The 22,639-nt window shown below is 34.5% G+C and overlaps 1 protein-coding gene across 2 annotated transcripts in view; it reads left to right on the plus strand.

The window, feature by feature from the left end:
- The window catches only part of LOC105468478 (transmembrane protein 65), a 74,438-nt gene that overhangs the window by 19,065 nt on the left and 32,734 nt on the right, over positions 1–22,639 (plus strand). The window contains exon 2 of one of the 2 annotated variants that reach the window (XM_011718676.2): positions 2,863–2,943. The exons of the other annotated variant lie outside the window; for it this stretch is intronic. Coding sequence (XP_011716978.2) covers positions 2,863–2,943 — 81 coding nt within the window. The remainder of the gene's footprint in view (positions 1–2,862; positions 2,944–22,639) is intronic. 2 annotated transcript variants of the gene reach the window in all.

The following is a 22,639-nucleotide window of genomic DNA, read 5'->3' on the forward strand; positions in this document are numbered from 1 at the left end:
AAGATTCTTTACAATTTCTTCAATACTAAGCTAATACCACAGGGCATGTTCTAGTTTTCTCACTTTCTGTATTTCTAACTCCATTCTCTGATGGAGAAATGCCTAGCTCCTATTATTTTTAATATATTTATTTATTTTTCATCGCTGCTCCTGTCACCAAAATCTCATCACCACTACTGCCCACATATTCCTATACAGATGCCCTCCTCACACCAACTTTGGCCCTGACACCCTGAGCCATAGTCCCTTCCCCTTCCATGTGGGAAGCCTTTCTCAACCAACTGGGTTCTTTTTTTTTTTTTTTTTCTCCTTTCTTTTTCTTTCTTTTTTTTTTTTTTGAGACAGAGTCTCCCTCTGTCACCCAGGCTGGAGTACAATGGCATGGTCTCAGCTCACTGCAACCTCTGCTCTCTGGGTTCAAGCAACTCTCCTGCCTCATCTTCCCTAGTAGCTGGGATTACAGGTGTGCACTACCATGCCTAGCTAATTTTTGTATTTTTAATAGAGACGGGGTTTTGCCATATTGGCCAGGCTGGTCTCAAACTCCTGACCTCAAATGATCTGCCCGTCTTGGCCTCTTAAAATGTTGGGATTACAGGCGTGAGCCACTGCACCAGGCCCAACTGGGTTCTGACACCTTGTACCAGACCGACCTCCCTGTGTGGATACACCTCATACTGCTTGAGCTCTAAAAGCCTGTTCTAGGCTACTGTGGCTTCCCCTGCCTCCTACACAGATGCCTGCCTCACTCATTTCTTCCTCATGGCTTTTGGACAGAACTTTTTGGGAAAGGAAAGAGAAATCCCACCTCCCTCACTTACTTAAATCCTGCAATACTGTAAGGCCAAATCCTACCTCTTCTTGGAGTCTGTCTCCCACTTCTTAGGGAAATAATTTCTCCATTCTGGAAACTTACACTGTATTTTTATTTTATTTTATTATTATTTATTATTATTATTATTTTTGAGATGAAGTCTTGCTCTTGTTGCCCTGGCTGGAGTGCAATGGCAAGATCTCGGCTCACTACAAGCTCCACCTCCCAGGTTCAAGCCATTTTCTTACCTCCCGAGTAGCTGGGACTACAGGCACCTGCCACCACGCCTGGCTAAGTTTTGTATCTTTTTTTTAGTAGAGGTGGGGTTTCACAATGTTGGCCAGGCTGGTGTCAAACTCCTGACCGCAGGCCATCCGCCCGCCTCGGCCTCCCAAAGTGCTGGGGTTACAGGCGTGAGTCACCACGCCCAGCCGACTTACACTCTATTTTTTTGTTCTCTAATCATCTCATGTCTGTTTGTACCTTCTGCTGACTCCATGTCATACTTTGCGATCAGGGGCTATTTTCTGTAATTTTTTTTCCCTTTAATAACTTTTAAAAGTTTTTTTAAGTGATAAATGCAAAGGCAGATACAAAAAACCCTACTAGTTGAAATATGATGGGTTTTTTGTTTCTAAATACAAAATTTAATCATTGAACTCTCCTTTATTATAGATTAGCTACTCTTTGATAGTCGAATGATAGTACAAGGAATTTAAAACATTTGACTTCTAAGAAAGAGAATCTTGTTCCTTCGATTTTACATTCATTTGTATAGGCAGAAAAAATGTATATTAAATTGTAATGCCCTATTATTTCTCTGGATTTATGCAAATTTCATTAAATAATTCATGTTTTATTATTATAGGCAATCCCTACTTAATATAATTTCTATATGCATGAATCTCAGTAACCATGTTTTAGTCAAATAACACCAGTTCCCAACAACTGAGTTCAAATTTCATTTAGTACAGTATAACTTCCAGTAATTGCATAAAGTATAAACTTTGCTGCTAGCTCCTCAGTCCATAAACCACTCTGTAAAAACATATGTACATCATGATCATGATCAATCACATTGCTATTTTTAATAGTCTGTTGGTGATTGGTTACTATATATCTGTCATTCAGTTCACACACAGACAGCAAAGCATGTAGGTGTGTTTCCTCCTTGTCTCCTAGTGATAACGTGATGTTTTACAAAGATGGATAATCAAAAGGAAATTGACCAAAAAAAGATGGAAGTGCAGCCAAGAAACAAAAGTGAAAATGCTCAAGTGAAATTCCAGTGAAGTGTAAGTGGAGTATAGAAGAAATAGCTGACTGTGGGAATGTTGACACTACTATTGAACTGCTGCCATTTAAGAGACTCCAGATGTACATCCAGAGGAGGTTAGGGAGGGTGAACTTATAGATATAAATGAAGAAAGTGAGGAGGTTGTGGTAAAAAGATGAATCCCCTTTCAGGGGAAGTGATCCTGGCAGAAAGTTCACATTAAAGGAACCCTTGGAGATATTTCATGACGTTGAAAATATAAAGGATAAAATGTTATAAACTAATCCAGATTTAGAAAAGTATGTACAGTTTATCAAGGTATAGAAAGATGCTCGCTGCATATTGTAAGTTATATGATGAGAAGTTATATGAGAAGACTAGTACTGTTAAGCCTACTTCTCATAAGTTTTTTTCAAAGAAAGAACACACTTTATCAGTGTTTCTAATGTTTTAAAGTATACTAAATAAACATTAGTTTTACTATTTTCAAAATTGTCCTTTACATTTATACCTGTCAATAGGAGAGTTTTTCATGTTTTGACAAAAAAATTTGAAAGGTCACAGAGTAATTACAACTTTTCCCATTGGTTACTAAGACTGCTTTGCACAGCTTAAGCTTGCATTATCAGTTACATGACCCCACATTACTGTGCAAAGCAAAGACTGCCTGTATCCTAGCATGTGGCACTTCTAAGTTTTATATATATTTTAAAGTTTATATATATTATTTATTTTGTTGCTTGAATATATTTTGATTTTAAAATACTTTTAGCATGCAGATATCCCAAACCTGAGATTGCCATTGTGAAGCGTGCGAAGGAAGTATCCTCAGCAGAGACCCCTGATAGTTTTGGTATAGTACAATCTTACAGTGTTGATTGCAAGTAGTGAAGCATCTATTTGGTGGAACTTCTTGCTTGTTTGAAATAGAATGCCTAATTTTTCTGTTTTTGCATTAGTGTTTTTGAGTGTCTGTATGATGGCACAATAACTGCATGCTCAACTAACTGAAGGATTAAATTTATAACTTTAACAAAAGGCAAAATGTTTATATTTAATTATATTTAAATAAAATATTTAAAAATTGTTGAAATAACCATAGCAGGTAAAACATAAGCAGCAAAGTCTGTGAATTTCTTTAGGACGAATGAGTAGGAAAAAAGGGCCACACACAGGGAAACCTTCAGAATATATTGCAAAGAGAGACTATATTTTAGATTCAGCCACCATTCAGCTTGATCTCTAACTCAGGTTACATGCTACGGTGATGGTGGAAGTGTGTGTGTGTGTGTGTGTGTGTGTGTGAGAGAGAGAGAGAGGGAGAGAGAGAGTGTGTAGGGGTATGTTATGAAAGAGGGAGTGGTGAGAGAGAGAGAAAGATTAAAACAAATATCTCTCTGTTCCTGTTTTATTTATTTCTGATTACTATTTGATTTAGATACTTTGCCTACGAAGTATAACACAGTGTATGAAAGGGAGTCTGAAATATTTTGTGGACCAATTGAAATTTTGTAGGGAGAAGAGTTAAATAAAACTCAGACTGTGTATAGGATGTCAGGCAAAAACAGCAAAAACTAAGCTGTAAGAACTTTAGAGAAATATAGGCGCATAGTGTGTTTACACACACACACACACACACACACACACACAGACATTGATGTATTAGTATGTTGTCTGCAAAAATACCCCAGTATACTCTTACTTTGCCACCTCCAATATTAAAAATTTTAAATCTGAGTTTGCATGTAGAAGTTAAACATTTAATGCAAATATATTTTGAAGAATAAAATGTTAATTTTGAAATATTCTGAAGATATTTTAATTAGCCCTCAAATACTTATTTGATACTTATTCAAATTTATTCAAATAAAACTCTTATTCTATTAAGAATAAGATACTTGTAGATTATGGCACACAGTATCACTAGGAGATCAGGTGCTGCTGAACAATAACTGATAGTAGGACTTACCTGTCAGTGCTCTTGCCTTTTGAAACTCAGTATTTGGTTATATCCCTACTTAGAGTAGTATGCTTCTTTATGAATGTTTAGGTGGTACCTCTCATGAAAGGATCACGAGGACCTGAACTCATTTTTTGTAACATAAAACTAAGACCCCGAAGGCTTGTAACCTGCTGAAGATTTAGTGACTAATTATGTATCAGAGTAGGTATTTGTGTTAGGGCTTTTGGGTTTTTAGTTCAGTTCTGTTTTTCACTCTAATACATTTCTTCAGTGTTAGCAGTGAATTAGCCCTAGTCTATGGTATCCAGTTGCTTTGGAACCATGTAATAGTTTCCAGTGGTTCTGAAACCATCCAGCAGAAACCACCTAATACTTCCATTCAAAAAACATTTTATTTGGTAACTATAATGTATCATTTGATTTTCTCCTGTTTAACTTCATGGTTTTTTTTTTAAATGTATCTGAAGGGAATTACATTTTATGAGAGGGGAAAAAAGCAGTTTGGAAAGGATATTAGTATTTTAGCTAATTGTAGTTTTATTGCAAGTACTAATGAATAACCAGTGTTTTGACGATGTTTTATATATGCACATACGATTGATTCTTGGTTCTTCCGTGTTTTTCTATTGAGAATTTATTAACTGAATGAGAAGTAGAATGGGAAAATGAGAATCTGAGTTCTGGACCTAGCTGTGTGTCTTTGAGTAAGTCACTTAACGTCTCTGGGCCTAAGTGGCTACATCTTCAAAGTGGAGAATGAAGTCAGTATTTCACAGTGAGTGTGCTTCTGGTATTTGGGCTGGCTAATTCTTCATTATGAAGGACTCTGTTGCGCATTGTAGGAAGTTTAGAATCCTTAATGCTGGTGGTAACATTTCCCAGTCATTATCATATCCCAAACAACCCTGCATATGTAAACCTCTTCTGGGGGGAGGGACCACTTCATATTGAGAACTACTGGCAAGTGGTCTCTAAGAATTCTTTCAGCTTCAACATTCTGTGAAAGAATTCTTATTTGGGGCATGATTGAAAGGGAAGAAGGTAATATATCATACAACAAAAAACCTCTGCTGCTTCTTAGATATGAAACGATTTTATTTTAAAAGGAATATATTTTGCATATCTGTGTAGCCCTCCTCACAGATCTACCATTTATGATGTTCCAAAATAAATTATTTTATTCCAGCTTACCCTAGGCTTTTTCTCTACAGTATTATCCATAGCTATATGATTTTTTAAACTAAAAGTTGTATAGTACCATCTCTATATCTAATAAGTAAAAGCAACAAGATTATTTTTTAAGTTGTACTATTGTTTTAACATCTTAGCCTTTAAAAAAGGAATATCATTGTATATAGTAATTATTTTCTTTATCTTTCATAGGCATAAAAGAAGGGAAGGAATATAATTTCTGTGTTTAGAAATATATATAGTTGTTGAAGTACGCAAGTTATTTGTGTAAAACCACAGATCAGTAGTATATCTGATTATCCTAAAAAAAAAAAAAAAAAAAAAAAACTACCAGGAAATGCAATAAGAAAAATAAATTATTGGCCAGGCACAGTGGCTCGTGCCTGTAATCCCAGCACTTTGGGAGGCCAAGGTGGGTGGATCACCTAAGGTCAGGAGTTTTAGACCAGCCTGACCAACACGGATAAACCCCGTCTCTACTAAAAATACAAAATTAGCCAGGTGTGGTGGCGCATGCCTCTAATCCCAGCTACTTGGGAGGCTGAGGCAGGAGAATCGCTTGAACCCGGGAGGTGGAGGTTTCGGTGAGCCAAGATCACGCCATTGCACTCTAGCCTGGGCAACAAGAGTGAAACTCCATCTCAAAAAAAAAAAAGAAAAATTATTGTACCTCTAGTACTTACTATTACTTTAGTCAGAGTTAAATAGTTAATAGGGATGGTGCATTAATATGGTTGATAAAGGTGATGATTGAGTACTATAGTTATCTTCGTGATTGCTTATGGCCAACTCCTGTCCTCAACTGTTATACCACTGGCCTCCACCAGTCTGAAATTCATTAGTTACTTCTAGGTAACAGGTTGCAGTGAAGTCCCAGGTCGCATGGTAAGTTCCCTGGAAGGTTAACAACGTGACAGTTTTAGTTCTTTTATTTACTTATTGATTTAATTAAAAATATCAATAGTCTTTGGGGGTGCAAGTAGTTTGTAGTTACCTGGATGAATTGTGTAGTGATGAGGTCTGGGCTTTTGGTGTACCTATCACCTGAACAGTGTATGTTGTACCCAATAGGTAGTTTTTTGTCTCTCCCCTTTCTCTTGCCTCTTCCATACTAAGTCTCCAATTTCCATTACAGTATTAGTTTTTATAAGACATAAGTAGAAATTTCTTTTCTACGTAATGTATATGTTGCAGTAATTACTTTTAAATGCTAAATAAAATTACAAGATTACACTCAAATGCCTTTATGGGTTTTATGTAAGACATATATATGTAGAAATAATTAAAAAGTCCTTTTACAATTAAAATTTCTGTTTAAAGAGACAGGTTAATTAAAATCTACTAAATTAAAAGTTAAGCTTTGCTATTTCTGAAGAGCTTAACTTTAGAAAGCTTAACATTCATTTTTCAATTTTGAATGTCAGGTTTTGTAAGTATATAACTTGACCATATTAATTTGTTTCTTTTTTAAAAAAAAAACACTGCCGTGTTGCTTTATAAACCGCTTTTGGTGCATGTTAGACTTGTTGGCATTTGATTTGCTTAAATTATTTTGCTTACAGCATGGTTTGCATTTTAAGTTTGTATTCTTTAATATGTTGTATTTTTATTGTAAATTTTACCTTACCCATTTGAACTTTTGGTTCTATTAAAGGACTAAGCAGTTATTCATAATGTTCAGAATTATGGGTAACTGAGACTCTTGGTCCCCAAATTGTTGCTGAAACTCACTAGTTTAATATCTATTATTTTCATAAATCTTCTAATTAGGCCAGACTGTGATTTGTGTTGCCATGTCTACTTCCTGTACTTTTTTGGGAAAGATATTGGGGTGAGTTTGGAATAAATATTAGGTGGTCAAAGATCAGAAACTGCATAATTAGACACTTAAAGAATACTGAGTTATTTGTAATAAAGGAATAGTATATGCATTAAACCGTTCCTTTTCTGTCATCTCAGGGTGAAGCTGCTTTGATACTTTTCTTATTAAGTTTATTATAAATGATTTGGATTTTTCCTTTCATTTATGATTTTATATTGCTTTTTACATACATGATAATAGGCTGAAATATCACATTAAGAATCATGATTTCCATGAAAGCATAATAAAAAAAAAATAGACTAGGAAATAAGACTGTTTGTTTTTCAGATTTTCTTTTATTTCAAGTATGGATTTACGCACCTTTTAAAGTGTGTGCTATAGTTTGGCTCTGTGTCCTCACCCAAATCTTATCTCACATTGTAATCCCCACGTGTCGAGGGAGGGACCTGGTAGGAAGTGATTGGATCATGGGGGCGGTTTCCCCCATGCTGTTCTCATAATAGTGAGGAAGTTCTCACGAGATCTGATGGTTTTAAAAGTGGCAGTTTTCCCTGCATGCCATGTCTCTCCTGCTGCCATGTAAGATATGCCTTGCGTTCATCTTCTGCCATGATTGTAAGTTTCCTGAAGGCTTCCCAGCCATGCGGAGCTGCGAGTCAATTAAACCTCCTTTCTTGACAGGGCACGGTAGCTCATGCCTGTAATCTCCAGCACTGTGGGAGGCTGAGGTAGGTGGATCACCAGGTCAGGAGTTCCAGACCAGCCTGACCAACATGGTGAAACCCCATTTCTGCTAAAAAATGTACAAAAATTAGCTAGGCGTGGTGGCATGCGCCTGTAATCCCAACTACTCAGGAGGCTGAGGCAGGAGAATCACTTAAACCCGGGAGGTGGAGGTTGCAGTGAGCCGAGATTGCACCATTGCACTCCAGCCCAGGTGACAGAGCAAGACTCTGTCTCAAAATAAATAAATAAATAAATAACCTCCTGTCTTTATAAATTACCTAGTCTCTGGTAGTAGCTTCATAGCAGTGTAACAATGGATTAATACAGTAATTAAATTTAATGGAACATTCAACATGAAAATGACAAATTATAGTTTCTATTAAATAATAGAACTCACTCTATATGCCATTAGCCCTGTTTCTGTGTTTCAGCATCACCATTGTTGTAAACATGTTTTGTAATTTTATGATGGAGGCTAAAATGTAGAAACTATAGGTGTTGCACATTTCTTTTACTAAAGTCTATTGATTTTCAATTTAGGATGTACCTCTTAGTAGTGTTAAAAGATAATCTTTAGAGAAATTAAAGTTAGCAGAATTCATTTGAACAAAGAGACAACTCATGAGTTGGGCAGCTCCCTGAACCGTTACTGGTGACAAACCGGCACAGGTTTAGAGAGTTCCTCCCAGCAACACATGGGCAGGCAGTATTTATAGACAGATGGAAGTGCTATGCAGAAACAGCTTTTTGTTTACAAGTTGGTGTTTTCATTATTTGGACATGTCTGAGCAGTATGCAGCCTGTCATTGGCTGAAAGGTCAGCTCCTATGATAGGCCAAAGCTCAGCTACTTGTTACAAGAAGATACTCTTGAGATAGATTGCAGTTTGTTTACATATGAAATTAGATTGCAGTTTGCTACATATAGAGGCAGCTCTAGGCCAAATTTAATTTAACAATTTCCCCCTTTTGATCAGTGTCTCAATTTCGAGAGTTGACCAAAAGTTTGGGCATTGACACCATTCTTTGTCACCATCATAACAGACTTGTTTGGTCTCTATGGAATTCACAATTGTTAGTGTCAGGTAAGCTGAACGTTTATGTTCTTTTCATGTTTTTATTATTCTAACCATAGCGAGGCCATTTGACGTGCATTGGATGGCTATGCATGAGCATTTAATACTCTTGAGAGGATATGGTGCACCAGGGAGACTATTATCATGGCTATCAGGAGGGTAATACTGAGAGACTGAAGTATACTTCTTAACAGGAGCTCCTGTCAGTTGAACCAATCAAAATCAAATATACTTGTTTTAGCAAAGTAGCTTACTTACTGATTTCTGGCAACTGAGTTTCTATCATACCAGATGTATTTATGCAAGTGCAGCAGGAGGTGTTAGCTATTGCATACAGTCTTCTTTGTTCAGACAGCAGAGTCCAAAGCAATGATACTGTCTGAAGCAATTTTAGCAAGATAATTTGAAGAAGTTTGCTGGGCAGCTATAGCCCTTGCAGTAGAATCAGCTGCATGAGCTAATGTTTGAGACAAATTTCTAATCATAACCTCATTTACATTTATGCCAAGCCAGGGAAGGAGTATTTTACCAACAAATAAAAATAAAAATGTCCGTTTAGAGTGATTTGCACCTGCTGACAAATTCCCCTTTATTTTATAGTGCAAATTAAGAGGTATAGACCAGTGTTCACTTTCCAGTTTGTTATGGAGTGACACTGATACCATTAGAATCCGTAAACCACATTGGTTCCTTATTTTCCACTTATTGATACATGTAGTTATGTACATATATGATTGATCATAAAATCCTCCACAGATAAAAATATATCTTGGAGGTGCTCAACAGGCAGTCCCTTATGGAATGCTTTGTACATTAGAGGTCACTATTAGAGAAGCACTAGCAATATTTGTCTAAGGCTCCATTATTGAATCATTGCAAGGTTGGAGGCTACTGACAAGGAATTAGGGTTACACATTTGCCTACGAACTGTCAAATCGTCTTCCTTTGGTTTTCTTATACAATTTCTGGCCTAATTTAACTGCAAAACCCTCACTATAGGTTTTGCCTACTGTTAGTAGCATGACATATCTGACATTCAATTGCAGAAGCTGTTGGCTATGAAATCTTAATCATCACATTATCTTGCCACTATATAAACAGAAAAGGAACGGAGGCCAAAGAGGAAAAAAGGCACAGGTTTCATAGTGACAGAGAAGTCTTGATCTGTAATCTTCGGAAAGCTGTTCACATCCAAGATGCCATCTGCTTCTGGGTAAAATAAAAAGCTTTCCTGGTCAGCCTTACCTTGAGGTCTCTGATTGGTATACAGTCTCAAGAGTCTACAGAGGCCCTCTTAAGTTCAGAGATGTGGATCAAAGACTCGAGACCCTGAAATTTTACTACGGAGAACAACTTGGTATTGTTTCTTCCAACAGAATTCAGGGGTATTCTTTCTATGGTGTCTTTTTCAAAAGACCTAAGCTCCTGGTTGTAGATAGTGAAAGGTCTGATTGTCATCAGTTGGTGGGTCATGGAGGGCTTCTTTTACCTGATGATAATATACTTTGGCATCTTGCATTTAAACCTTTCAATATTGAATCATGTCAATATTATAAGAGTGGTAGATACATGAGGTTCTAATATAAGAGTTTAATAATATAAGAGTGGTAGATACATGAAGTTCTATTATCAGGGACATAGGCCTTCCAGTAACTGTTGTATAAGGTATCAGTCTATGTTTTCTAGTGGAGTGGATCTGATTGCCATCAATTGGTAATACCTTTGACCAAGGCCATCAAGTCAATTCAGTTAGCTTTGTTTAATGCCATTGTGTTTGTAATACCTTATTCAATTGTTTTACAACTTGTCCGTTGAAATGAGCTTTATTTAATGCCATTGTGTTTGTAATACCTTATTGTTTTACAACTTGTCCATTGAAATGAGTACCTGTATTACTGGAGATTTCTCCAGAAATACCCTATAAAGGAAACATATTTTCTAATAACCTTTTAGTTGCTCTTATAGCATTGGCCTTATGTATAATCAGAGAGCTTCTATATAATCATAAAACCTATGTTAAATGTGGTAATTGAATGAAATTCATCTGTAAGTGTTCAAATGATTCATTAGGTGCTAGAAATGTATTACCTGAGGGTTTTTATTATCTTACCAGAATTATGGGTTTGCCAAACCAAACATTAGTTATAAACCACTTTAGCAATCTTAGAACAGTCACTCAAACAGTTTTTCCCCATAATTTGGATCGTTTTATCTCTTCTATGATGAGTCATGGAGTACAGAGCTTTTAATAATGGAAGCTTTCAGGAGTCAGGAATGACCAGGCAGCTGTCCAGGCTTTCCATGAGCCCATGCTTAACATCGGATTTATATCCTTTTAAATAATAATTTTATTTCTCTAATTCAGGTGCATAGCACTTGTTTATTATATAAGTTATCATAGGTAGTTTGACTTGGAATATTATCTCATAGAGTTCATTCAAATTGCATATCTTTACAATTTCAGTACTGGCTGACCTACTGTGAAAATCTGCCAAGGCATTTCCTTAGTATTTAATTAATTCTTGTTCTACTTTATGTTAGGTTAGCAGCTTTATGAACCAATGAGTTTCTTCCTTAGAGTTCTTGGACTCAGTTCAATGGTATGATCTTAAAGTTATCAGAAGCTTGTACTTCTCAGAGTTCTTTACATGAATCTCCTTGAAGACGTAACCCTTTAGGCTTATGGTTGCTCAGGAAAGTACAAGAGTAAATAATTAACCAAATATGAATGATAAAACTTAAAATGGCCATGATTAAATATTTGATGAGAGTTCATTACAGTGATGATGCAGTTGACAGGAAAATTTAATGATTTCTGTTGCATATAGCATTTGAATATAATAACTAGGATGATGACTGATTGCTTTATACCAGAACTATCAGATTGCTATGAATTTCATACAGTTTCTGAAACACATCAATACAAAAGAAACTAAAAGTTTAGCATTACTTATTTGGCAATACTTTTCATATAATTTAATATGTCAAATAAGCCCAGTTAGTTTAATATCTGTCTTTTTATATGAGGAAAAACATTTTTTTTAATGCTTCTCCTTATATAGGAGACGTTTCAAGGGCTTGCCCGGAAAATCAAAGATGAGGTCAAGAAAAATACTAAGAATCTAATTTTGGGAAATGTGTCAAAAATATCAAATGTTTAAAATACGTGATTAAAATAGTGTCACAGGTCACTGTGAACAGTAGTCATTCATTTAACAAAAGTGAAAATTACAAGACTTCAAAGGTAAATACAGAAAGTTACATAGTTGTAGAGAGAACCCTTAGCTCTAAATTTTAATAGAGAAGATTTTGTTTTCTTAAGTGGTCAGACACCTAATAAAAGCAACATGGACCGCAGGAAATTACTTTGGTAAAACACAGAATCTTTGTTTCCTGGATCAATTACCTAAATGGTAAAGAAAAACTTTTCACAATTTCCTATTAAAAGTAGACCAGTAGTCCAAGAAATTCTTACTGTTTTAATATAGGGGACCAAATTCTAGTTTTGTATTAGTATACTTTTGATATTAATGCTCAGTTTTTAGAAAAACTTGTAAATAATTCCCTTCTAATCTTAGCTGGCTTTGTCACACATAAAATTCTTTTTCCAAGATTCATCCTTTGCAAACCTACAACTTTCTTCTGCATTTAGATTTTGTTTTATACTTTTCCTGTTTTCATCTTGGGACGACCATTCATTCTACTTTCAAACAAAAATTACGTTTTCCCTTAATGAAGCAAAACATCCTCATACTTTATAGCTTTTGCTTACCAAAATCATGTATTATTCTTTTATACTTTATATAAAATTATTTCTCTTATTTCTAGTAATTTTAGTAATTTATGTATTAATTAGAATTCTGAACTCTTAATGACCTTAATTTCCAAAGGACACTAGGAAGCAAGTAATTGTGAACTATTTGTCACGCCAGCCATCTGAAGATTTGCAAATCTATGAATCATAATATCTGGAAGCATGTACTTTCTCATAGCACAGTTTGTCAGTGTGGGGCAGAGCATGTTTACTAATGGCCCCAAGTATCTTTAGTCTCTGTAATAAGAAACTGTAGAAGCAGCAAAATGTTATCTATATTCTTTGGATTTTTGGCTAGGCCTATTGTTTGTGCACATTATTCTCAGCCTCAAGTTTCCATTCTTGATGATAAGAATGTTAAAACCTTCTGGTACAGGGAAGGCATCGTTCACATGGGACTTTTATCTTACCTCTATTTAACTCACTCGTTTTTAATAATTATTCTTGGATTGCTTAGCAAGATGGGACATCAAACAGCTAGTCATCATCTTAAATTACTTTTCTTGCTGATGAATTTTGTAATGTAGAGATAACATAAGTTTATTTTACCAGTAAACCTAGGTAGGAAAAGTCATGTATCTGTGTTAATTTTAATGTTAACAACTGTGAAGATATGTCTGTTTTAATCAAACCAATAATATTCTTATTTGCCAAAGATTACCCAAGTTATGTGAACTTCAAAAATCATTTGGGTCATTTCCTATTTTTCTGAGCAAATACTTCATTTATATAAGTGCTTATTTTTCTTCAAGTCAATTAAATAGCATTCTTATACAATTTGACGATATAAGAAAGTAGAAAATATCACACATATGTAAATATACATCATAGATGCAGACATACATAAACATATAAACAGAAACAGATCTTACACCTTTCATTTAAAACTTTTAGCCATGTTCCACGTACAATAATACAACAATCATGAATGATTATTAAAGAATACCTGGATCCAAATTGTTTTTCTGGCCAGCGGAGTAATATTTCCTGCCCAGATAGCTACAGCTTTTGAATGATATTTGTGAAAAAGACTTTAAGATGTTTTTACTTGCCTTCTGTAAAGAACCTTTTAAAGAGGACATCTTTGATTTATCTTTTAAATGCCTCTGCTTGCCAGTTAAAGAATGCATCCCATTGCTTTTGTGACATTGGGATCCTTTCTTTTCTGGTACACCTCACAAGTGAGCAATTTAATCTAGGTTATAACTTCCCTATTGCGGTCACTGTAATTCTAAGTTGTCCTCAGTAAGATTAAGGACTTTTTTTTGTTTGTTTGTTTGTTTTTTCCAAAAACACACAGGTTCTGGCCTGTAATTCTTTATAAAGTTAGCCAGTGTCCCAGAAGGTGGAGTCCCAGACTCTTTAGATTTAGGGGAAACTACTTTGAAAAGGTACCTACCTGAGTCCAACAACTGGATCCAATCCAGTCCAATCCTGAACCCCATCTAGTAAAAAATGCTCAAATAAAGTCAGCAAGCTCAAAACTCAAATTCATGCTGCTCTAATCAGAGGGATCAATGTGCACAATGGGCTCTGGTTCTTTGCATGGACACTTGGTGCTCCTGGAGGTATACTTCAGATCTCACTTTTGATGCCAAACTGCTGAAAGAAAAACATTAGACAGATTAATTAGAGCAAAGTTTATTTGAGCAAAGAAATAACTCATGAATTGGGCAGCACTCTGAACCTTAAACGGTTCAGAGAGCTTCATCCAGCAATGTGGGCATACAGTATTTATAAATAGAAAAAGGAAATTATATACAGAAATAGCTTTTTTGCTTACACCTTGTATCTGCCTTATTTGGACATGTGTGAGCAGTTTGCACCCTGTAATTGGCTCAAAGCTCAGCTGCTATGATTGGCCAAGATTCATCTACTTGTTGCAAGAATGAATATATATGTATGTGTGTGTGTGTGTATATATATGTATATATGTGTGTGTGTATATATATACACACACATACATATACGTGTGTGTATATATACACATATGTATACTTATAATTTTTTTTTTTGAGATGGAGTCTTGCTCTGTTGCCCAGGCTGGAGTGCAGTGGCGCGATCTCGGCTCACTGCTGCAAGCTCTGCCTCCGAGGTTCAAGTGATTCTCCTGCCTCAGCCTCCTGAGTAGCTGGGACTACAGGCGCCCGCCACTATGCCCAGATAATTTTTGTATTTTTAGTGGGCATGGGGTTTCACCATATTGGCCAGGCTGGTCTGGAACTCCTGACCTCGTGATCTGCCCACCTTGGCCTCCAAAAGTGCTGGGATTACAGGAGTGAGCTGCTGGGCCTGGCCAAGAATATATTCTTAAGGTGGGTTGCAGTTGGTTTACATACTGTATCAGCTTACAGTTCACTATGTACTCAGGCAGCTTTAGGCCAAATTTAATTTAACAGTAGCATAACTTATTTAAAAAAGAAATGTATCAGGTGTAGTTTATCCTAAAAAGTATTTTAGATGCATTTGTTAATATTGGACTGAAGGTTTTTTAATAAAGAAGTTATTTTTAAAGGGAAGTGTAATAAAGAGGAAATATATAGGTTAAATCTTATAATGAACATTCAAACTTGTCCTGTTTTATGTATTGGAATCTTGTTGTCAATTAAAATAAGTTTGAAATCATTGCTTGGAACTTTCTTTTAAGGATTTTGTCTCAATGACATTTTGCCTGCGTTCTGAAAACATGAAAATGTGAGTGTAACATTAAAAAAATAAAAATGCAGTGAGATGGGGGTAACTTGACATACTTTTTCTGTGATGAGTTTTGCAGAAATTAAAAAAAAAGCCCTTACATATATTCTCTCTTGCTGTTGCTCTTTCTCGCTCTCTTTGGTTCAGTAATGCCACTTATAAGAATCTATTCTAAGGAATTTTCAGAGGAGTGCAAAATGATTTAGGTACAAGTTACTGTTATTTGAAAGTATGAAAAATAGCAAATATCTAACAATAGGCTATTAATGAAATGACTATATCATGATGAAATAAGTGTTCACAAATAAAATTATTTTCTTAAAAAATTTAAAGATGTGGGAAATATTCATTATTTAATGCTTTGTGGAAAAGGCAGAATACAGTTTTGTGTATGTATCTTTAAACGAAAAAGATCAAAGGGCAATACATCAAAACATTTATTTCTGATAAACTGTGGATGCTTTTAAGTTTCTTTTCGCTTTTCTGAATCTCATTAACCATATATAATTATATAACCTTTATAATTAAAAATAAACCAAATAAATTTACTGTTTTAGATGTTATTTTCTAATTTTTACCTCAAAATTCCTTTTAATAAAAAACTCAATATCCTCATCCTTTTAATATATGCAACTATGAATATGAGTATGTAATACTTTTATATAAAAATGGCTTATTTAATGTAAAATATTTGCAGTCAAACCCTTATTATAACAATCAGTTTTGACTAAAAAGCGGAGTCAAAGGAAAAGGCTTTGTTGACTTCTTAAAACTCTACTTCCTCATGAACAGATTGGAGACTCTCATTTCAAACAATTTTCATTTGACTTACAACAACATAAATCAGCAGTTTATAGTAACTGTCTTATCTTATTTAACCTTTAGCAAAGACTTTAAAATGTGAAACCTAAAGGAAAGAAATTTATATGTAAATATTATCTCATGGATTCTTGTAGATAATTTTTCTATCCTATTTATTTCTACACATGGAATCCTATTAAGAGCAACTTTTCCTTCATTGGGAGGTGTCTAAGAAAGGGGACATGTAAGGAAGTTTGGATGTTGGTTATTTTTGCCACTGTTATGAATAAACTCTTATACTTAGGAAAGCAGAATATTTATTATGCCATTAAAGGCTTTTTGTTCTGTGTTCATGAGGAATAGTCATCTGGTTTTCTCTTCTTTGTAAATGTCTTGTTTAGGCTTTGTTTTTAATGTTATTCTGTCCTTATTAAATGAGTTGAAAGTATTTCCTCATCTGTTTTTTGGAAGAGCTTTTGAGTTTGTAGGATTGATGTTTTTTCTTTAAATGTTTTAACAGAATTCATCAATGCAACTATCTAGGTTTGGAAGGGGTGTGTGTGTGTGTGTGTTTATGTATAAAGTTTTTTGGTAACAAATCAGTTTTGTTACAGCTAGTCAGATTTTTGTTTGCTTAGTCTGCTAGTTTGGATAGGTTGCATTTTTCAAGGAATCTGTCCATTTCACCTATGTTGTTGAATTTTGGGTATAATGTTTTTCATAAATCTCCTATCTTTTTAATATCTGTGGGATCTGTAATGATGCCCCCTATTTCATTCCTGATATGAGTAATTCTTATTCTCTTTTTGCCTATCAGTATAGCTAGGGTCTTATTAATTTTGTTGATCTTTTCAAAGAACCAATTTTGACTCTTTCCTTTATTGTTTGTTTTCTGTTTCATTGCTTCTTTCTACTACTTAGTTTATGTTTACTTTGTAGCTTCTTAAGATAGAACTGTAGATTATTTATTTTAGACATTTATTCTTTTTAATGTAAGTATTTCAAACTGTAAATTTCCCCTCAAGCATTCATTTAGCTGCATTCTACAAATTTTTATATATTGCATTTTCATTGTTACTCAGTTTGAAATATTTTCTAATTTCCTTTTTGATTTCCTCTTTGGTCCATGTATTTAGAAGATGTTTAATTTCCAAATTTGTTTTTTCATATATCTTATTGTTACTGATTCCATTATAGTGAGAGAACATATTTATGATTTTAATCAAATTTATTAACACGTTTTGTGGATCAGCATATGTCCTATTTTGAGGAATGTGCTAACTGCACTTGAAAGTCATAAGTGTTCTACAGTTGTTAGGTATTGTTTTGTATAAATATCAATTAGATTAACGTAGTTGGTAGTGTTCAAGTTTATATCTTACTGATATTTTTGCCTAGTTTTCTGTCAATTACTAAGAAAAAGGCTTTTATATCTCCAAGTGTGATTATGGAAGTGCTTGTTTTGCCCTTTAATTCTGTTAGATTCAGCATTGCGCATTATGAAATTCTGTTATTAGGCATAAACATGCAGTTGTTATGCCTTCTGATACATTGACCCTTTTGTCATTTTGAAATGTCCCTGTTTTATTTCTGGTAATACTCTTTGTCGTTAAGTCTACCTCATCTGATATTAATACAACCGCTCCAGCCTTTATAAGCCTACTGTTTGTGTAGCATATTTTTTGCCATCCATTTACTTTTGACCTATAAAACTGTAATCCTTGGGATATCATATAGTTGGGCCTCACTTTTTTTATTTGTTTTTATAGTCTCTGCATTTAGTTGGAGTGTTTAGTCCATTAAAATTGAATGTAATTATTGATTTGGTTGGATATAAGTTTACTATTTTACTATTTGTTTTCTGTTTGACCCTCTGCTTTTTGTTTCTGTTTTTCTTTCCTGCATTCTTTTTGCTTTATTGAACATTCCTTCAAATTCTCCTTCAAGTTATTTAGTAGGTTCTTAACTATGTTCTGTTTGTATTTTGTCTGTATGTGTAGTTACTCTAGGGATTACACCATGTATTCTTAACTTTTTGCCGACTCTTATAGCTAATATTGGACCATTTTATTTTCATCATATAAATGTTGCAACTAAAGTACCAAATCAGTCCATTTACTGCCCCGTTCATCCTTAATGTTATGATGTTGTATGTATTCATCTACATATTTTATAAACACTGTAAGACAGTGTTATAATTTTAGCATTAGATAGGCATGTCTATTTAAATTAAATTACTAGGAAAAAGTAATCTTTTATATTTACCCAGACATTTACCATTTCTGATGCTCTTTATTCCTTCCTCAAGAATTTACTTTTCAACTGCTATTTCCCTTCAGACTAAAGAATTTCTCTTGTACTTTCTGTATTGCAGGTTGACTGTTAACACATTCTTATAGCTTCAGTTATCTGAAATGCATTTTGCCTTCATTCTTAAATGGTACATTTTTGGATGTAGAATACTGGACTGACACCCATTTTCTTTCTGCATACTTAAGTCATTGTTTTTTTTGTGTTTAACATGTCATTTATTTCTCACTGCTTTCAAGATTTTTTCCTTTATGATTGTTTTCCCTCATATTTATTCCACTAGAAGTTCACTGAACTTCTTGAATGTTTTGAAACTTTTGTCTTGCACTAAATTTGGGAAATTTGTAGCCATTATTTATTCAAAGAGTTTTTGTTCCTAGTTTCTCTACTTGCCTTCTAATTATAATTATACATATATTAGCATATATTAGCCCTTTTAATATTTAGCCCTCTGTCCCTGAGACTCAGGTTTATTATTTTTTCAATCCTTTTAGTCTCTGTTGTTCAGACTGACTCATTTTTATTGATCTGACATCATTTTCACTAACTCTTCTGTCACCTTGATTCTGCTTGTAAGCCTATCCAGGTTAATTTTTTTTAAATCTTTAATTCTTTTTTTTTTTTTTGAGACGGAGTCTTGCTGTGTTGCCTAGGCTAAAGTGTAGTGGCGTGATCTTGACTCACTGCAACCTCCACCTCCTGGGTTCAAGCAATTCTCCTGCCTCAGCCTCCTGAGTAGCTGGGATTACAGGTGCCCCCCACCATGCCTGGCTAATTTTTGTATTTTTAGTAGAGACGGGGTTTCACCACGTTGGTCAGGCTGGTCTCAAACTCCTGACCTTGTGATCCACCCACCTCGGCCTCCTGAAGTGCTGGGATTACAGGCATGAACCACCGTGCCTGGCCCCAGTTAATTTTATAATTTCAAATAATGTATTTTTCAGTTCTAGAACTTCTTATTGGTTCTTTTTTTGATATTTTCTTCTGTTTCTCTGATGAGATTTCTTGTCTTATTCATTTAAGTGTATTTCTATTTACATCTTTGAATACAATTTTAATTGCTCCTTTAAAGTTTTTGTCTGCTAATTCTAACATTTGAGTGACTTTGGGATTGGTCTCTATTGTCGTCTGAAAATGAGTCACATTTTTCTTTTTCCTTGTTTGTGAAGTAATTTTGTATGTATCCTAGTTATTGCTGTAATTACTACATTGTAGAGACTCTGGATTCCGTTTTATTCATCTGAAAAGCATTGATTTTTGTTTGTTTTAGCAGGCATTTAATGGTTAGGTTCAAACTGCAAACTCTCGTGGGCTGCCCTCAAATCTTTACTTATTTTGCCCTTAGCTGGTATTTTTGGAGTTTTCCCTGCACATATGTGGTTCCACAAGTCAGCTGTAGACTTGAACTGAATGTATGCACAGAATTTAGGACTCTTCCTTTCTGACTCTATCCTTTCCAGGATTCCTCCCTCACTTTCTAGTTGTTTGGTTACCTGGCACCTCATCATCTGGTTCTTCAGACAGATAGACTGAGGAATTTTCATCAGAGCTTTAGTTGCTCTGCATGTTGTGGCTGGAGCCTGCCCACAGGCTGAAAGCTGCAGCAAACACGTAACTAACTCACTTAGTGTCATCTCTTTTTCTGTGTTGATTCCCCTCTAGGATCAACCTGGTTTTGATAATCTTCCAGTGCTTTCAGGTAGTTAATTTGTTGTACTTTTGTTTGTAGCTTGTAGTTGTTTCATGCAGGAGAATTCCTCTGATAAGAGGTTACTCAGCCATTATGGAAAGTAATGTGGCAAATGTGGTATGTTGAAGTACAAGCTTAATAGTTATCTTATTGTTTTAAAATATCCAGAAAAGGAAGAGAGTATGATGTATATAATACACACAGACACACACACACACACACACACACACACACACACACACACGGAAAGAACTGTTTTAACTCCATAGTTCACTTAATAAAACATTGGAGCAGAACACATTTCCAATGTAAGTGTAGATAGTTTATTATATGTCAAAAGAAAATTCTTAAGTTTGTAAAAAACATATGTATATGGAAATAAACCTGGGATTTATTGTGACTATTTTCAGGGATGTTATACTAGCAGTAATTACATTTTAAAACCTAATCAGATGACTGAAATCTTGGACTGATTTACAAGTTCTGTTGTGTATTTTATAGGTAATTTTTTTTTTTTTTTTTTTTTTTTTTTGCTTCTGATGTATGTTTTGATTTGATTCAGTTACCATAAGACAGAATAATTTCTGATTTTAAAAAAATTTGGGCTGGGCATGGTGGCTCATGCCTGTAATCCTAGCACTTTGGGAGGCCCACGTGGTTGGATCACCTGAGGTCAGCTCGAGACCAGCCTGGCCAACATGGTGAAACCTCATCTCTACTAAAAATACAAAATTAGCCGGGTGTGGTGGCGCACACCTGTAGTCCCAGCTACTCGGGAGGCTGAAACAGGAGAATCGCTTGAATCCGGGAGGTGGAGACTGCAGTGAGCTGAGATCGTGTCACTGCACTTCAGTGTGGGCAAGACAGAGGGAGACTCTGTCTCAAAAAATAATAATAATAAAATAATTTGATGGATACTCCTAATAAGATTGTCGCTTTCTAGGAAATCTTTTCATGATTCCTCTTGTACTCCATAGGTTCTTTGTGAAGCAGGAGGCAGAATCTGTGTTTTGATTTTACTTTCCCCTCTGTGCCAGTAGTTTTCCTCCCTGCTGTATCTCCTTTATATTTCTTTCTCTTAACCTTTTTTTATTGCCTCTAGTTTTTAATTTTTTATGTGTAGTAGGAAAGAAAGATTAGGAATATTGATTACATTATTTGATTTTTTTTTTTATTACTACACATTTTTTACTTCCCTAGCCCTTTTCTTTGCTGTTGTAGAATATTTTTAATGTTTTACTCAATGAGTTGGGAATTTGAAGAAGTAAAAGCAAGGACTCCGTATACTCTCATTCTACTGTGGAGGTCCTGCTTGTTGAATTTTTAGGTATTTCAAGATGTTCCAGTCAACTGACAAGGGCTTCTCACAGTGTCAGCACTGTAATCATGATGAGACTAATGCAACTAACAATAGTTCTGGTATGTGAATAACCACTTTTGCATGTTAACTTCACCAGAAAATTCTCTGGAGTATAGCAGTATCCTGTATTCTTAGTTAGAAATTTGGCAAACCGCTTGGATGCTTTCAAAGGAGATTTTGAGTTAATCATGCTAATCAAAGAAGAAGAATATGTTTTAATCAGATGTGAAATTCTATAAGATTAGTATATATCTTCATTTCTTAATTCTTCTAAAAAAGGAAAAGTAAAGCTTAAGTTTGCTTTCTCAGAACCTTCTAAATAATATGAAAGTTAATTAAACTTGAGGTTTTAGTGTATTTCTTACTGTAAAGCTATTGTGGAACTTGTAAAATACCAGTCACTAATGTAGACCACATTTCCTTTTGTGTAGGTTATCAGTGGAGATTTATTTGATTTTTACTTTTTTATACTAAATTCCTTAGTTCTTTTGTTGTCATAAAATATAAATAAATATTTTTGAAGATGTATATCTAGTTTGTAATGTGTTTGTTTGGATAATCTGGTTGTACTAAATCTTTAGAGCGATCCACTATATGGGTTCTTCTCTATATGATAACAATTAATTCTGTCCAGTTGGTTGATCATAAAGAAGGTAGAATTTTCTACCCTTTTACCTTAGTTTACTTTTAAACAAATGGTGAGATGGTTATTGTTATGAGACTAGTTAGGCTGCTTCTTGTAATAATTGTTAATTTTTACATATAATGATGACACGTAAAGATACTCTCTGGCTTATACTTGGAAAAACTTTGTTACTTGTGATTCTGAATAACACCCTACTTTTAAAAGTTTTTTTTAATGTATAGAATACCCTATTATCCAGTGTATAGGTTCCAAAGTTAAAATATTCAGTTATATTATATATTAGTAAATATATTATATATTAATGTATAATACTATTAACATATTATAAAAGTTAAAATATTCAGTTATATCAACAGAGATTAAGGAACAGAATACAATTCACTGAAGTCATTGTTTTCATTCATTGCTTTAAAAATATTTTCTTCATTTTAAAGATGTCTAGATCTATTTGAATATT

This window comes from Macaca nemestrina, chromosome 8 (assembly GCF_043159975.1).
Source record: "Macaca nemestrina isolate mMacNem1 chromosome 8, mMacNem.hap1, whole genome shotgun sequence".
Taxonomy (NCBI): Eukaryota; Metazoa; Chordata; class Mammalia; order Primates; family Cercopithecidae; genus Macaca; species Macaca nemestrina.